General features: G+C 47.7%; 1 protein-coding gene across 7 annotated transcripts in view; it reads left to right on the top strand.

Annotated features, from left to right (window-relative positions):
* LOC137547348 (galactosylgalactosylxylosylprotein 3-beta-glucuronosyltransferase 1-like) overlaps positions 1-16,037 on the top strand; it is a 359,516-nt gene that overhangs the window by 280,191 nt on the left and 63,288 nt on the right. For all 7 annotated transcript variants that reach the window (XM_068270854.1, XM_068270853.1, XM_068270855.1 and 4 more), the window contains one exon: positions 9,418-9,565. In XM_068270854.1, the coding sequence (XP_068126955.1) occupies positions 9,454-9,565 (112 nt within the window). In that variant the 5' untranslated portion in view covers positions 9,418-9,453. The remainder of the gene's footprint in view (positions 1-9,417; positions 9,566-16,037) is intronic.

The following is a 16,037-nucleotide window of genomic DNA, read 5'->3' as shown; positions in this document are numbered from 1 at the left end:
CCAACACCGATCGCCTGGAGAAGATGGTCAAGGACTACATGTCAGATGGCGTAGCTGTGTTGAACAATCCATCTGCACCCTTCAACTGTTGGGTATCGAAGCTAGACACCTGGCACAAACTGGCAATGTACGCAATAGAGGTGCTGGCTTGCCCGGCAGCCAGCGTTATGTCGGAACGCTGTTTCAGTGCTGCCGGAGGCATCGTCACAGATCGGCGGCGTATCCGCCTCTCCACAGAAAATGCGGACCGTCTGACTCAAATTAAAATGAATCAATCCTGGATTGGAAACCACTACGCAACACTCCCGGACCCCAACCAAGTAACATGAACAATGAACATCTGTGATGGGTTAGCGTTTCCGGTCCCTGTTTATTGAACCTCTCATCTGTATTACATTTATGACTGCATGGCGACAAAATGCAAATTGCTATCTGCACGCTTCTTGTCCTCATGCAAGGCCTGGGTTGTTGTGTCTCAAAGCGTAACCTTCTCCTCCTGCGCCACCCTCCTCCTGTTCCATCACGTGTGCTGCTGCTGGGTTAGCGTTACCGGTCCCTTTTCCTGGAACCTCTTATATGTATTACATTTATGACTGCATGCCGACAAAAAGCATGTTACCTGTGCAAAGAAAACAGACATTTCCCGCATTTAAAAGACAGTTTTCCCTTTGAAACTTTAAAATCGATTTTCTCAAAAACTATAAGCTCTTTTTGCTAAATTTTTTTTTCCTCTTGTACCCACTCCCAAGGTGCACATACCCTGTAAATTTGGGGTATGTAGCATGTAAGGAGACTTTACAAAGCACGAAAGTTCGGGTCCCCATTGACTTCCATTATGTTCGGAGTTCGGCCGTGTTCGGCCCGAACCCGAACATCTAGATGTTCACCCAACACTACACGTGACCCGTTCGGCCAATCACAGCGCTAGCCGAACGTTCGGGTAACGTTCGGCCATGCGCTCTTAGTTCGGCCATATGGCCGAACAGTTTGGCCGAACACCATCAGGTGTTCGGCCGAACCCGAACATCACCCGAACAGGGTGATGTTCTGCAGAACCCGAACAGTGGCGAACACTGTTCGCCCAACACTAGTTGTCACTTACAGTAGGTAGTAGAAATCTGACATTACCGACAGGTTTTAGGTTAGTCCATCTCTTCATGGGGGATTCTCAGCATGGCCTTTATTATTTTTAAAGACATTCCCTGAAAATGATTGATAAAAAGATGCTGGCCATCCTCCCTGATCGCTGCACACTTGTGTGGCAGTTGGACGGAGCAACTGCCATTCACTAAGTGCTTTTAAAAATAAAGAAAACCCTGAGAACTCCCCCATGAGAAGATGAGCTAGTCCAAAACCTGTCGGTAATGCCAGATTTCTTCTGCTTACTGTAAGTGACAGCAACATAGGAGAAAAGTCATTTATGGCTCATTTTACTCTGGAAGAAACATACTTCTTATTTGTCTATGTTTACATGTATTTTAGATTTTAAGATTTTCGCAACAGAGGTCCTTAAAGGGCTCAGACACACTATAAGTGCTTTTCTGAGCGCTTTTTAGCCTCCAGACTTTCTGAGAGCTTTTTAAAAAAACGCTCCCATTGACTTACATTAATATCACGGTAAAATCTCAGTCGCTGTAAAATCACGCAATTTTACCACGATTTTAATGTAAGTCAATGGGAGCCTTTTTTAAACAGCTCTCAGAAAGCTCTGAAGGCCAAAAAGTGCTCAGAAAAATAATGTGTCTGAGCCCTTAAAGTGCCCCCAGTGTGATCCAGGCCCAAATTACTGAAGAAACCGATGAAGGTCGAGGATTACCGCCAGATTCAAACTGATTAAACGTGCTGTAAAAATAATGGACCCGTCTGTGACTAGCTTTACTTCAGAAAGGCCATAATTTCCCCATCGCGGAGGGAAGCGTCTCCTTCAGATGCGGCCGTAACACCGGAGGGAAGACTTCTCAAGAGAACGGCGGGGCGGAATGTTCCAGCAATGAAGAAAGGAAAAGATATTTCTGGAGTATAAAAGACGCTACATTACAAAAGACAGGAAACAGAAAAGCCTGACCTATAGAAATGGGGGATTCGTTATTCGATTGTGAGAAGGAACATTCTGAAAGGAAAATCATAATGGGGGAAAAAAATCTCTTTTTAGCCAACATTTTAGTGTAACTGAAATTTCAGCTTTTTTTAATTAAAGTGAAGCTAAAGTCCACCAGGGATCAGGACTTAATGCCGTTGGTCAACATCGCTGGTCCGGGCTGCACAGACGTGTGTCAGCATGCCTAGCTGACAATGCGCTGTGTTGCTGGGAGAGGTAGCAGGGCATGATGGAGGGAAAACAAGTGGAGCATGTGTGACATCACGCAGCGGGTGGGGGGAGCGGCCTGAACAATGGGATTGGCGTCGCTGGGGTTGAGTAGATCCGCGAGGCGGATCTCTCTCGGGTTGGGGTCAGTGGCTACCATACACATGCCTGATTATCGGCTGAGGCGGTCGTTATCTGTGAGGCGCCTCAGCCAACTTAAAGAGAACCAGAGATGAAGCACCCTCTTGTATTTTACCTTATAAATCAGTGGGGACATGACAGTAAACACCTAATCTGCTCTTTGTTTCATTGTTCTCTGTTTAATCTGACTGTTATCACCTCTGATAAGAATCCCTGACTGAGCACTCAGTCTAGCTTTGCTACGGAAAGATTATAGCTGAGTCTGTCTTCTGTGGTATCTTTTCAAGCCCAAGCCTGCCCCCTTGTGGCTCTGCTATAATGACTCAGCTATAATTATTCCCTGCAAAGCCAGACTGAATGCTCAGTCTGGGATTCTTATGACTGCTAATAACAGACACTTTTAGCAGTGAGGATGAAACAGAGAGCATGGTAAGTGTTTTCTCTAATGTTCTTACTGATATACATGGTAAAATACACAAGGGTGCTTCGTCTCTGGTTCCCTTTAAGGGCCTGCACACATTTTCAACTACGTCGCCCGTTGAGCATCAGCATCTGATCCTCTTGGGTGACATTGCTGGGCCGGGCTGCACACACGGGTGTCAGTTGTGTAGCTGACACTGCTCTGTGTTACTAGGCGTGAGGGATGACGTCATGCGGCAAGCGGGAGACGAGCGCAAACAGTGGCATCGTGGGGGGGGGGGGGGAGTCGGCGTTGTTGGGATTGAGTAGATCTGTGGAGTGGATAACTCTGGGGTCGCAGCTGCCATACACATGCCTGATTGTCGGCTGAGCCGGTCGCTATCAGCACCTTCAGCTCACTAACCCCAGCCCCAGCACTTACAACTCGCAAAAACGACCCCCTGCATCTACGCCAAACCAACCCCACCCCCAGCACCTACAGCTCACCAACCCAGAAACTACAGCTCCCCAACCCCGAAACTACAGCTCCCCAACCCCACCCCCAGCACCTACAGCTCACCAACCACAGCACCTACAGCTCACCAACCCAGAAACTACAGCTCACCAACCCCACCCCCAGCACCTACAGCTCACCAACCCCAGCACCTACAGCTCACCAACCCCACCCCCAGCACCTACAGCTCACCAACCACAGCACCTACAGCTCACCAACCCAGAAACTACAGCTCACCAACCCCACCCCAGCACCTACAGCTCACCAACCCCACCCAAAGAACCTACAGCTTACCAACCCCACCCCCAGCACCTACAGCTCACCAAACCAACCCCCAGAACCTATAGCTCACTAACCCCACCCCCTCAGAACCTACAGCTCATTGCTCACCAACCCCACCCGAAGAACCTACTGCTCACCAACCCCACCACCAGAACCTACAGCACACCAACCTCACTCTCGGCACCTACAGTTCACCAACCCCACCCGAAGAACCTACAGCTCACCAACCCTACCCCCAGAACCTACAGCTTACCAACGTCACCCCAGAACCTACAGCTCACCAACCCAGAACCTACAGCTCACCAACCCCACCCCCAGAACCTACAGCTCATTGTTCACCAATCCCACCCGAAGAACCTACAGCTCACCAAACCCACCACCAGAACTTACAGCTCACCAACCCCACCCCAAGCACCTACAGCTCACCAACCCCACCCCCAGCACCTGCAGCTCACCAACCCAGCACCTACAGCTCACCAACCCCACCCGAAGAACCTACAGCTCACAAACCCTACACCCAGAACCTACAGCACACCAACCCCACCCCCAGCACCTACAGCTTACCAACCCCACCCCCAGCACCTACAGTACACCAACCCCACCACCAGCACCTACAGCTCACCAACCCCACCCCCACTCCCAGCACCTACAGCTCACCAACCCCAAAAGAAAGAATAGTTGGAAATTATATTCAGAGCGATTATCTTAGACATCCCATTCAGATAACTGAAGTGCCTCAATACCTGGCACCGGATCTTTGCTTCCATTTTATGTCCCAAGCCTGTTGCTCATAAGTCTTGTTAGGCGGGAGAGCAGACCTCTTGCGTTGAGCGGTTATGATGAGTTGTCAGGTCACGTGATGCGCGGGGGGGGGGGGCTCTGCGCTGAGTGGTTATGATGAGTTGTCAGGTCACGTAACGTGGGGGAGCTCTGTGCTGAGCGGTTATGATGTGTTGTCAGGTCACATGACATGGGGAGGGGGGAGCTCTGCGCTGAGTGGTTATGATGAGTTGTCAGGTCATGTGACGCGGAGGGAGGGAGCTCTGCGCTGAGCGGGAATGATGAGTTGTCAGGTCATGTGACACGGTGGGGGGGGAGCTCTGCGCTGAGCGGTTATGATGAGTTGTCAGGTCACGTAACGGGGGGGGGGGAGCTTTGTGCTGAGCGGTTATGATGAGTTATCAGGTCACATGACGCGGAGGGAGGGAGCTCTGCGCTGAACGGTTATGATAAGTTGTTAGGTCATGTGACCCGGGGGTCGGAGCTCTGCGCTGAGCGGTTATGATGTGTTGTCAGGCCACGTGACCCGGGGGGCCTTTGCGCTGTGCATGAAGGAGCCGTCTCTGCCGTTATTTGAATATTGGATGTAATTTGAAATGTTCTTGAGGGCAACAGGTAATTACGGCATGGCGGGTCTCTCAGCCCATGCTGCACTGAGCAAGTTAATTTCTTCCAACATTCCTGTCGTGTCACATTTGGAATAATTACCGGGATGAGTCTGAACTAATCAGATTACTATCACGCTGCAGCTGTTAATCCATGAAAGGCTGCCGAGAGACATAAGCAATCAGATCTGCGCCCGCGGGATCAGCCGGAAGGCGGCAGACAATCAAGACCTTCATTAAAGATTGTTCATGCTCCTCGCTTAAGGCCGCGTCCACACGGACACTTTTAAAGAGCTCCTGCACTGTAGAAACCAGAGACGATTACCAATAAAAGTTTTATACATACCTGGGGCTTTCTTCAGCCCCATCCACACGGATCGCTCCCACGCCGCCGTCCTCGGTCTTCTCCGTCTGCGCAAAAGAAGTGCGCCCTCTACGTATCTCTCTGGCGGCTGCGTGCAAAATGAAAGCAACATGTGACTTGATGATTTAAATACAGCAGTCCTTTGATTTAAGTACAGCAGTTATTTGAAACTCAGGCAACCGGAAGTCTCGACTAACCGAAATGCGGGGACAATGGGGACTGTTTTGTTTTGTCCAGTGCAGTCTTATAGCCCTCATGACGCTCCCAGCGGCTTTCCAGCATCTGTGCACGGCTCGGACCTTTGGAAAGCCGCTACAAGCAACAGGGTGGCTAGAAGGTGGCGCTGGATACTGGGTGAGTATTTTATTTAGCACGGGGGGGGGGGGGGGGGGTTAGTGCTTTTTCGTCAACCAGGTGATCCCCGCCATTGCCGGATACCAGGGGCTTTGCTGTATACACATGTAATGCTAGCTGTAATAAGGCATAGGGTTTGTCTGTTCCAACAGCTTTTAAGGAAACAGGATTGAAATCTGATGAAGGCAAAAAGCTTACTCTCATTCTTTTAAGTTTGGTATCAAAACTCAAAACTTATTGCTAGCACTAATAAGAAATGATCAGAAGTGCCTTTCTGTTTTCAAGTACAGCAAGAGTTAAAAAAAACTTAAAGGGATACTGTAGGGGGGTCAGGGGAAAATGAGTTGAACTTACCCGGGGCTTCTAACAGTCCCGAGCAGACATCCTGTGTTGGCGCAGCCACTCCCCAATGCTCCGGCCCCGCCTCCGGTTCACTTCTGGAATTTCAGACTTTAAAGTCTGAAAACCACTGCGCCTGCGTTGCCGTGTCCTCGATCCCGCTGATGTCATCAAGAGCGCACAGCGCAGGACCAGTATGGTCTGTGTCTGCGCAGTACACTCCTGGTGACATCAGCGGGAGCGAGGACACGGGCGTGCAGGCGCAGTGGTTTTCTGACTTTAAAGTCAGAAATTCCAGAAGTGAACTGGAGGCGGGGCCGGAGCATCAGTGAGTGGCTGCGCCAACACAGGATGTCTGCGGGGGACCATTAGAAGCCCCGGGTAAGTTCAGCTCATTTTCCCCCGACCCCCCTACAGTATCCCTTTAAGTTGTTATCCACGCAAAAGAGACTGCAGAACAGCTTGTGGAATTCAGTCCAGTTTCCTGAAAAGTAAATGGAAGCTAGAATAGCTGAGAAACCGTGACATGAGGCTTCTAATGAGTTTTTACTGCAGGAAGGTTCAAAGGGGTCACTACAAAGTGTGGATTCTAAACAGTAGCTGTGACAGCCTGATGCAATCTTAAAAATAAAGCAATACAACTGAAAATAAAAATGTGAGACTTTTTCATGTGACTAATGTTCTATTTATCATCTGTACTTCACGTTCAATTCATGATCTCATACGTTTATTTTCACTTCAGGTTCGCTCTAAATGTTCAAGTATGTTAGAGGTGAGTGGTGGTTGGGGGTAGGTCGCTGTTGGGCATCAGGTGAGGGGGGTTAGGGCCTATTCACATAGATGGCATGAAAAGCCACTGCCACCTGTTGCCACTTAACGGACCACTTTTGTGAAAAATTGTAACATTTTTAAATACAGCATAGACATAAGATTTACATTTGTCCTAGAGTAAAAATCACTGTAAATGATGACGATGATGTTATCCATTCAGTCGTGTCCGACTCTTGGTGATTCTATGGGTTAGCTCTCTCCACGCCGTCCGACTTGTACCATTTCTGCCAGTTGCCTTAACCTCAATTCTGTGTCAGCTTTGATGGTATCAAGCCAACTCGTTCTCTGGTGGCCTTGTCACCTTTTGCCACTGATCAGTCCTAGCATTAGGTCTTTCTCTAAGGAATTTGATCGCATCACGTGGCCAAAATAAGTGAGTCTGAGTCTGGTGATCTTGCCTTCCAGTGATATGTCTGGTCTTATACGTTCCAATACTTCTTTGTTCGTCATTCTTGGTGTCCATGGAATGCGAAGCAACCGTCGCCAGCACCACAACTCGAAGGAGACGATTTTTCTTCTATCTGCTTTTCTTAGGGTCCAACTTTCGCAGCCATACATGGTTATGGGGAAAACAATGGCATGAACCAGCCTACATTTGGTCGTAATGCTAATGTCTTTGCTTTTCCATACTTGGTTCATGCTAACCATCGCGTTTGTGCCGAGGGTTATCCGGACGTTTTGTTTCATGACTACAATCACCATTTTCGATCGATCTGAGAGCCGAGGAAGGTGAATTTCTGCACACTCACTGTAAATACGTTTTACCTAAGTTTCTGTCACTTACAGTGGTTCTAGACTTTTTTCAGCCTGAGGCAAACTTTCTCCCTTCCCCACAATTTGTAATGATCCCTCCGCACCCGACAATTTACTCTGCTTCATATAATGTTCTCACATGACATGCTGCAGCTCAACACAATAGCACACTGGCTGGCTGTGAGTCTGTCAGAAACAAACTGCTCACCCTCAGCCACTCCATTCCTCCTCAGTCAGGACAGCAGTGCCACCTCCTCCCTTCCGCTGTGCAAGTCAAAGGAAACACTGCTGCTCTCCTGCCTCCTCCCTCCTCACTCACTGTCAGACTCCTCACACAGCACAACAAGCTGCTTTTCCCCAATGCTGCTGTCCTGCCTCCCCCCTCCTCTCTCACTGTCAGACTCCTCACACAGCACAACAAGCTGCTTTTCCCCAATGATGACCTCCTGCCTCCCCCCTCCTCACTCACTGTCAGACTCCTCACACAGCACAACAAGCTGCTTTTCCCCAATGCTGCTCTCCTGCCTCCCCCTCCTCACTCGCTGCCAGACTCCTCACACAGCACAACAAGCTGCTTTTCCCCAATGATGACCTCTTCCTCTCGCTTCTCCTCCTACTCTGGCTGCATGCTGTTAGTGTAAACACAGTACAAACATGCTGCTTCCCCTGTTATCTCTGCACCTGATGCAAATGTTTCACCTTGCTTCATGAGAGAACCGGCCCTGACAGTAGGTAGTAAAAATTTTGACAGATCTGACAGGTTTCAGATTAGTCCATCTCCTAATGGAGGAATCTGAGTATGTCCTTTATTCTTTAATTTTTTTAAAATTTATCTATTTATCCAAAGATTTTTTTTTAATTATATACATAGAACTCAATGTAACAAATCAAACAGAAACGAGAGATGTTAGAAGATACAGCAATAATACTTACCTGGGGCTTCCTCCAGCCCCGTTGCCTCCCTCGCCATCCTCCAAGGCGGCTCGATTGTTCTAACAGTCTTGCCCGGTAATCTGTCCAGTCGCGTTCAGTTGTGTTGCCACGCGCCCCCCCATCTCGCGGCCGAAGCGATGGCCCTGTCAGTTTGCTGTCTGTGAACCTCGTAACCATATTGGAAGCTAATGTTCCTCCTAGCTTAATAAATGTTAGCATTTGTCTTGGATGCAGGGCATGCATTTTTCAGTCTGGCAGAGGCGGCGTATGCCTGTGCGATTAACCATTCAATTGCTGCATATGTTTTGGGATGCGCAGCCTTTCCCCCCATTTTTTCTTAACTTTGTAACTATGTAACTATTAGGTTAGCTGCTCCCAGCCCCTTCTCCTGATTTTCCTGTTTGCATGATAAGTAGTAGCAGATTTGCATATGATTTGCATCTGAATTGAATGCGAAGTGTGCAGAAAATCTATTTAGGTGCTGCACACTGAGCTGGTGGTCCTTTCAGATGCAGCCTTAGTGGTATGCGCAGGCGTTCTCCTCGCTGTGAACCTCGTTGCATTGTGGAATATAACGGTTGTTTCCAACTGCCAGGCAAGCAGAGCTCTCTTTAAACGGTTATGTAGCCCCGCCCTCCAAGTGATGCTTAGCCTAGGCTGTTTAGCTATGTGGAATTCTCCCAAAGCATTCTGGGAGAATATTGTTAAAAAAAAAGTAATTTTATTTATTACGTTATTTTCATTGCTGTTCCTCTTTAACACCTTCACACCACATGTTATAGAATCTAACACTGAGACCCTTTTCTGTTTCCCGTAGGTAAAGAGATGACCTGGCACGGACAGTTACAACAGCATGCTGAGGAGACGCAACCTTCTCACCACACTGCTCATTGTCCTACCATGGGCTCTGCTTCTAACACTGTGGCACCAGCATCCGACCAGCCGCTACCTCACCCTGCTACGAAGTAAGCATGGCAATACTAATGTGTAGGGAGAGGGTCAGAGGTAGTGGGAAATGGTCAGAGGTAAGGGGAAGAGTGCCAGAGGTGGGGGAGAGGGCCAGAGGTGGGTGGAGAGGGTCAGAGGTCAGGGGTGAAAGTCATAGTTAGGGGAAGAGTGCCAGAGGTGGAGAGAAAAGGCCAGAGGTGTGTGTGGGAAAGTCCAGAGGTTAGGGAAAAGGGTCAGAGGTTGTGGAAGAGGGCCAGAGGGATGGCAAAAAGGCCAGAGAAAGGGGAAGAGGGACAGAGGTGGCGGGATATAGCCAGATGTGGGCATTAAAGGCCAGAGGTAAGGGGAAAGGGCCAAAGGTGGCGGAAGAGGGCCAGTGGTGGGCGTAAAAGGCTAGAGAGGGGGGGGGGAAAGGGTCAGAGGTAGTAGGAGAGGGTAAGATAGAGGGGGTCAGAGGTTGGGGGGGAGGACCAGAGGTGAGTAGAGGTCAGTGGAGAAGGTCAAAGATGGAGAAGAGTGCCAGAGGTGGAAGGAGAGGGTCAGAGGTGGGCGGAAAAGGCCAGAGGGTAAGGGAAAGGATCATAAGTAGGGGGAGAGGGCAAGACGTGGGGGGGGGGCTAAAGAAGGATAGTGATACAGATGTGGACCAGGTTTATTTGGTTTGAATAGGTTGCATTAGGGCCCTTTCACACTAGAAGGCTTTTTCGGCGTTTTAACGCCACGGCCAAAGTGGGCGTTTTCCAAGGTAAAATGAAAGTCCATAGACTTTCATTTTACCTTTCACATCTAACGCTGCGTTTTGGAGCGTTGCGTTTCAACGCTCCCAGGCGCTTTTTCTGGGCCTACCGCGGCGTTTCTTATTACAATTGATAGTGATGTATTGGCGTTAAAACGCCTTCAAAACGCCTGCAGCCAAAACGCAGCGTTTTAGCCTTTTACCGCTGCCTGTAGTGTAAGATCCAGAAAGCCTGGCTTGGATTTGTTAAAATGTTTCTTCTGGTTGTGACAAACATTAGCAAGCCTCGCCAGAGTCATAGCAGACCACAGTGAGATATGCTAAAATGAAATAGTGGCCTTGGCATGAGCAAACCTGCAATGAGAAATTTTTATGAAGCTCGGAGGAGGGGCTGAGGATAACTCAGGGGTTGGGCTTTCAACTAAGATGTGCATATGCTAAGTAGGAGAAGCAATTTGTGGGTCAAATCTGGATGCGATTTCTGTTCTTGTAGGATTGTCTCTTCTCTCCAAAATGATCCTGAGGATCCTTAGAGGAACACCAGTCACCTGAAATGGCCTATGGCCACACCCCATCACCTCCCAAAATGATGATTTTTATCCCCTTTCCAAATCATAATCAAGCCCCACATACAGTTTGGGGGCCCTTTCTATACCTGCCAAGAGACCTCACACAGCTCAACTAGGACTGGAAACAGGGCCAGATTTACCATAAGGCACAGTAGGCACGTGTCTACAGGCACCTGATGATAGGAAGGCGGCTAACTCTGCTCCTCAAGTGCCTTCCTCCCTCCTTCCCTATGCAATTTAATACTGAGGGTACCTCTGGCTACCTAATACCAAGGGTCACCTGCCACCCACATGCCCCACCCCCATCTCCTTCTGCCACTCCCATGTCTGCCCCTGCCATCCCCCTATTTCTCCCCATGTTCCCCCCAAGGGAAGTAAGGGGGAAATGACAGCTCAGCCAGCACACTTGTGTTACGGTTCAGCGGGGGTTTGTAGGTTCATGAAGGGTGAAGTCTAGGGTGCCAGGACATCTGTACCTATAGGCTCCTGTGATGTAAATCCGGGCCTTACTGGAAGACATATCGCTGGCTGCACAATCTTCTTGAATATACAGAGCTTATATATTTCATTATAGATATATTTCTTTGCATACATCGAGCCATAAATGTGGCATAACCTCTGCCAGCCTCAGGCTCGCAATTTATTATCACTAGCCAGACGCAGATATTAATCAGATATATGAGCTTTTTTTTAAATAAAACTTATATATATAGTTGACCTTTTTGAAACACAGGCAAAAAGGTGGCTATAATTTAATGATGCACTAAAATATTATCTTTTTTATACTTTTCTCCAGCCAACAATATCCATTGAGATCATGAGGCTGTTTTGTTCGCTTCCTTCTAAAGATCTGCATATACTGCTGTTTTTGTGAAAAGCACCCACATATTTTTGTGTGTTAGTTAACCTCCCTGGCGGTAAGCCCGACCTCAGGTCGGGCTACACGCGCAGGAGGATTTCTCAGGCCCTGCTAGGCCGATTTGCATAATTTTTTTTTTCTGTACACGCAGCTAGCACTTTGCCGATCCGCCGCGCCGCCCCCCCCTAGACCCCTTGCGCAGCCTGGCCTATCAGCGCCAGGCAGCGCTGAGGGGTGGATCGGGACTTCCCATGACGTCACGACGTCCATGACGTCGATGATGACCGTCGCCATGGCGACCGGGGAAGCCCAGCAGGAAATCCCATTCTGAACGGGATTTCCTGCTTCCGCTGATTGCCGGAGGCGATCGCAGTAGGTAGGGGGATACCGCTGCTCAGCGGCTATCATGTGGCTAGCGCTAGGCTAGCTACATGACTTTAAAAAAAAAAAAAAAAATAGTGCTGCGTTGCCCCCTGGCGGTTCTAATTGACTGCCAGGGAGGTTAAACAAGGCTTCTGTGCCTACTAAAAACAAAGTAGGGAGGGACCCCACAGGCAAAAATTTGCATTTATTGTAGTGTGTATGTACACTATATGTTTTATAGGATCTTACCCCTTCCTCCTCCCCTTACACCTGAAGAAGGGGTCGGACCTCGAAACATGTAGTGTACATTTACGCTAAAATGTCTGCGGAATGCTTCCTTACCAAGTTTTTTTCATTACCAATGTAATTGTGTGGAAGCAGTGAGGCACTGGAGGATTGGGCCAGAGACGGACATAGGCCCGTGCAGGCCGTGCAACCGCACAGGGGCCCCATGTCCTCTAGGGCCTATTAAATTGCACCAGTTAGGGCCTCCTGGGTCTGATTATCCTCTAGGCTATTCTCCATGCATTTCTCTCTGAAACTCAAGAGAAACAGTGTTAATAACGTATGCCTCAGTCATATACAAGTTTAAAATGTGCTACATTAACCAATTTTAGCCAATACATTAGCCAATTTGCGTGAAGGCGGCGGCAGCTCCAGGACCACTCCACACCATTCGGCATGTATGGCTAGGGGCGGGGATTGCAGGGGATCGTGCGTGCCAATGCACGCACCTCTCTGCTGGCATGACGGAGCTCCGCTCCGCCATCAGTCTCCCAGCGGTGATCGCCACTCGGAGACTGTTAGATGGCAAAACCGCCGTCTACTTACTTGGTACAGCGCTGCAATCTAAGGCAGCACTGTACTGGGGACAGCTGTGTGCCAAAGACAAGAGTGACCGGCTGTCATAGGCTGATTGGCTGTCGGGGGAGGGAGGGCGGGCTGAAAAAAAAATATAAAAACAAAACGGTAAAATTTATTTTAAAAAATAAGCATCTAAATATTTGTTAAAAAATAAATAAAAAAATAAACATTGAGGGAGCAATCACTGCCCACCAACGGAGAGCTCTGTTGTGGGCAGAGAAGGGAGGGGGGGATCACTTGTGTGCTGACATGGCCCTGCAGTGAGGCCTTAAAGCTGCAGTGGCCTATTTAGTGAAAAATGGCCTGGTCTTTATGGGGGTTTAACCCTGCGGTCCTTACAGTGCCTACAGAATGTGACCTAGCTTCATGCAATTTTATCTTATCAGCATTGTTTGGATCCAACCATGATCTGCTATGACCACGCCCACTCACATAGGGCCCCGCATCATTTATTTTGCACAGGGGCCCATCGCTGGCTTAGTCCGCCACTGGATTGGGCACCTGCAATCTGATTGAGGGTCAAAAGGAGACGCGTGCTACTGAACTGGTTTTCTGTAACCACATACCTTCCTTTAGATATCTGGTCACATGACCAGAAGCAACTGATGTAAGAGTTACGTGCCGCTACACTTATCAGTTCTCCCTGGAAGATTTATATAATAGTCATTATGGCCACATGATCGTAACGTCTGCCCGAAATTGATCAATACTATTGGACGGAAAGGTCTTATTCAAAAGAGGGTGGGGCGGGTGCATGGTGGTAGATTCACAGCTGGTCGACGGACTCCCCAGGCCTCTGCCCCTTCAGACAGGGGGTCTGAAATGGTGCTTCCCGGGGCCTTTGCAAAGCGTTGGCTTGAAAAAGCGCTTTGTATAGCGATTTCCCCAGCGTTTAAGAATAAATACATTCTAATTATTATTTTCCGGGACAAAGAGTTCACTTCCTGACTTGCGTCAGGAAGTGAACAAACAAATAGCTCTGCAAAAGTGCTTAGAAAAGCTCTTTAAAAAAAATCGTAGCACGCAGGGCGCTAAAAAAAACACTCACAAAATCGCAAAACGCTGGCTTCAGCGATTGCGATTTTAGATGTGAACAAGGCTTTAACTCTTAAAGAGACTCTGTAACAAAATGTTCAGCCTTATTTCTTCTATCCTATAAGTTCCTATACCTGCTCTAATGTGCTCTGGATTACTGCAGCCTTTTCTAGTTACACTGTCTCTGTAATATATCTAATCTTCTTTCCTTTGTCAGACTTTGTCGACACAAAGAGGAATGCACTGCTTCTGCTGTGATAGGGAGAAGTTATGCACGCCCCCTGCAGGCTCTGTGTGTGTGCTTTGTTTGTTAGTCACACACTGGTCTCTGATCTCTGTTTCAGCTTGTCATGCTGAGAAACTGTGAGAATCCCTGACAGGAGTGCAGATAATTCAGTTTGTAATAAAAACTTGTAGTATACTGTAACATGATATATATATATATATATATATATATATATATATATATATATATATATATACACAAACGTATTTACCTTATTATATAAGTCTATCATTGATTAACTCATTAATTAATAAATCTATGATCACTATACATAATCTCTATTCAGGATTAATATCAGCATATCACAGGCCTAGCTTTTGCAGTGTGTGTGTTCGGCCTTGCATAAGCGTATTGCATTGCAACAAAAACTGAATATAGTTAAAACATTTCTCCAGCGCTATCTCAATAAAAACATAACCTTGTACAGGGAACAAAACAGCTTACTGCAGAAAATGACATTAAAGGTTACTCTAACCAACAATCTAATTGATTAGAGAAGAACTCTGCTTATAATTAGAAAATCATGAAATTAACTCAAATAATCTGCAGAACATTTTAACACATATATTGTCAGCTTTAAAGCAAGATGGGGATTATTTCTCTGCATTCATATAATTTTCTGACACATCACTTCCTGGTTAGCGGCCATGTTTTCTGTTTGTAAACACTGGCGATTAAAAGCCAGGATCGTGGTGGGGAGCGGCGGAAACGGCCAAGAGGGATCCAGGAGATCACAGTGACACGATTGGTATGTTTTTTATTGTACAAGACTGCTGGTTACTTGCTCACTTGTGTCACGGTGCTGGTCAGATATCAAGAATGTACAGAACACAGAAAGAGCAGCCTGAAAAGCTTATCAGTGTTGCTTTCACATTTTCTCCAAAGTCATTTTCACATCAGAAATGCTATTTTCAGTTTCAAGAAATGTTTGCAAAAAACAGCTTGAACTTATGCGTTTTTGCGCAAACACGTAAAATCATTATTTTACCACAAAAAGCGCGAAAACATAGAAAAACAATATTTTTACTGCAAATTTTTTTTAACCACAAAAACACGAAAAATTTGTATTTTTACTGTGAACATTCACGAAAAGCGTGAAAATATTTTTGATGGCATTTTCACTTAAAAATCGTATTTAACATTATTTTCGCGAGAATTAATGCAAAAAAAAAAATTGGCATTTTCTCTCATCACTGCTGACTAGCGCTGGAAGTCATGTGCTGCTTAAAGAGAGTCTGAAGCGAGAATAAATCTCGCTTCAGACCTGATAGATAGCAGGGGCATGTGTGCCCCTGCTAAACCGCCGCTATCCCGTGGCTTAACGGGGGTCCCTCTACCCCCAAATCCCCTCGGTGCAGCGGGGGATCTCTTCCTGGTTGGGGCAGGGCTAACCGCCGCAGCCCTGCCCCACGCGCGTCTGTCAGCGCGTATCTCCGCCTCTCCCCTGCCCCTCTCAGTCTTCCTTCACTGAGAGGGGCGGGGGAGAGCCGGCGATGCGCCGCTGATAGACGCGACTGGAGGCAGGGCTGCAGCCGTTAGCCCTGCCTCCAGGAAAAGAAAACTCACGACCAAGTTTGCGACCAATGCTTGCGGGGGTGGGTTTGGGGGATCAGGGACTCCCGTTTAGCGGGGCGATAGCGGCGGTTTAGCAGGGGCACACATGCCCCTGCTAACTATGAGCTCTGAAGCGAGATTTATTCTCGCTTCAGAGTCTCTTTAAAGAGGAACTCCAGTGAAAATAACGTAATAAATAAAAGTGCTTAATTTTTGCAATAAT

Source organism: Hyperolius riggenbachi, chromosome 2 (genome assembly GCF_040937935.1).
Source record: "Hyperolius riggenbachi isolate aHypRig1 chromosome 2, aHypRig1.pri, whole genome shotgun sequence".
Classification (NCBI taxonomy): domain Eukaryota; kingdom Metazoa; phylum Chordata; class Amphibia; order Anura; family Hyperoliidae; genus Hyperolius; species Hyperolius riggenbachi.
This window is presented reverse-complemented; position numbering and strand designations above follow the sequence as displayed.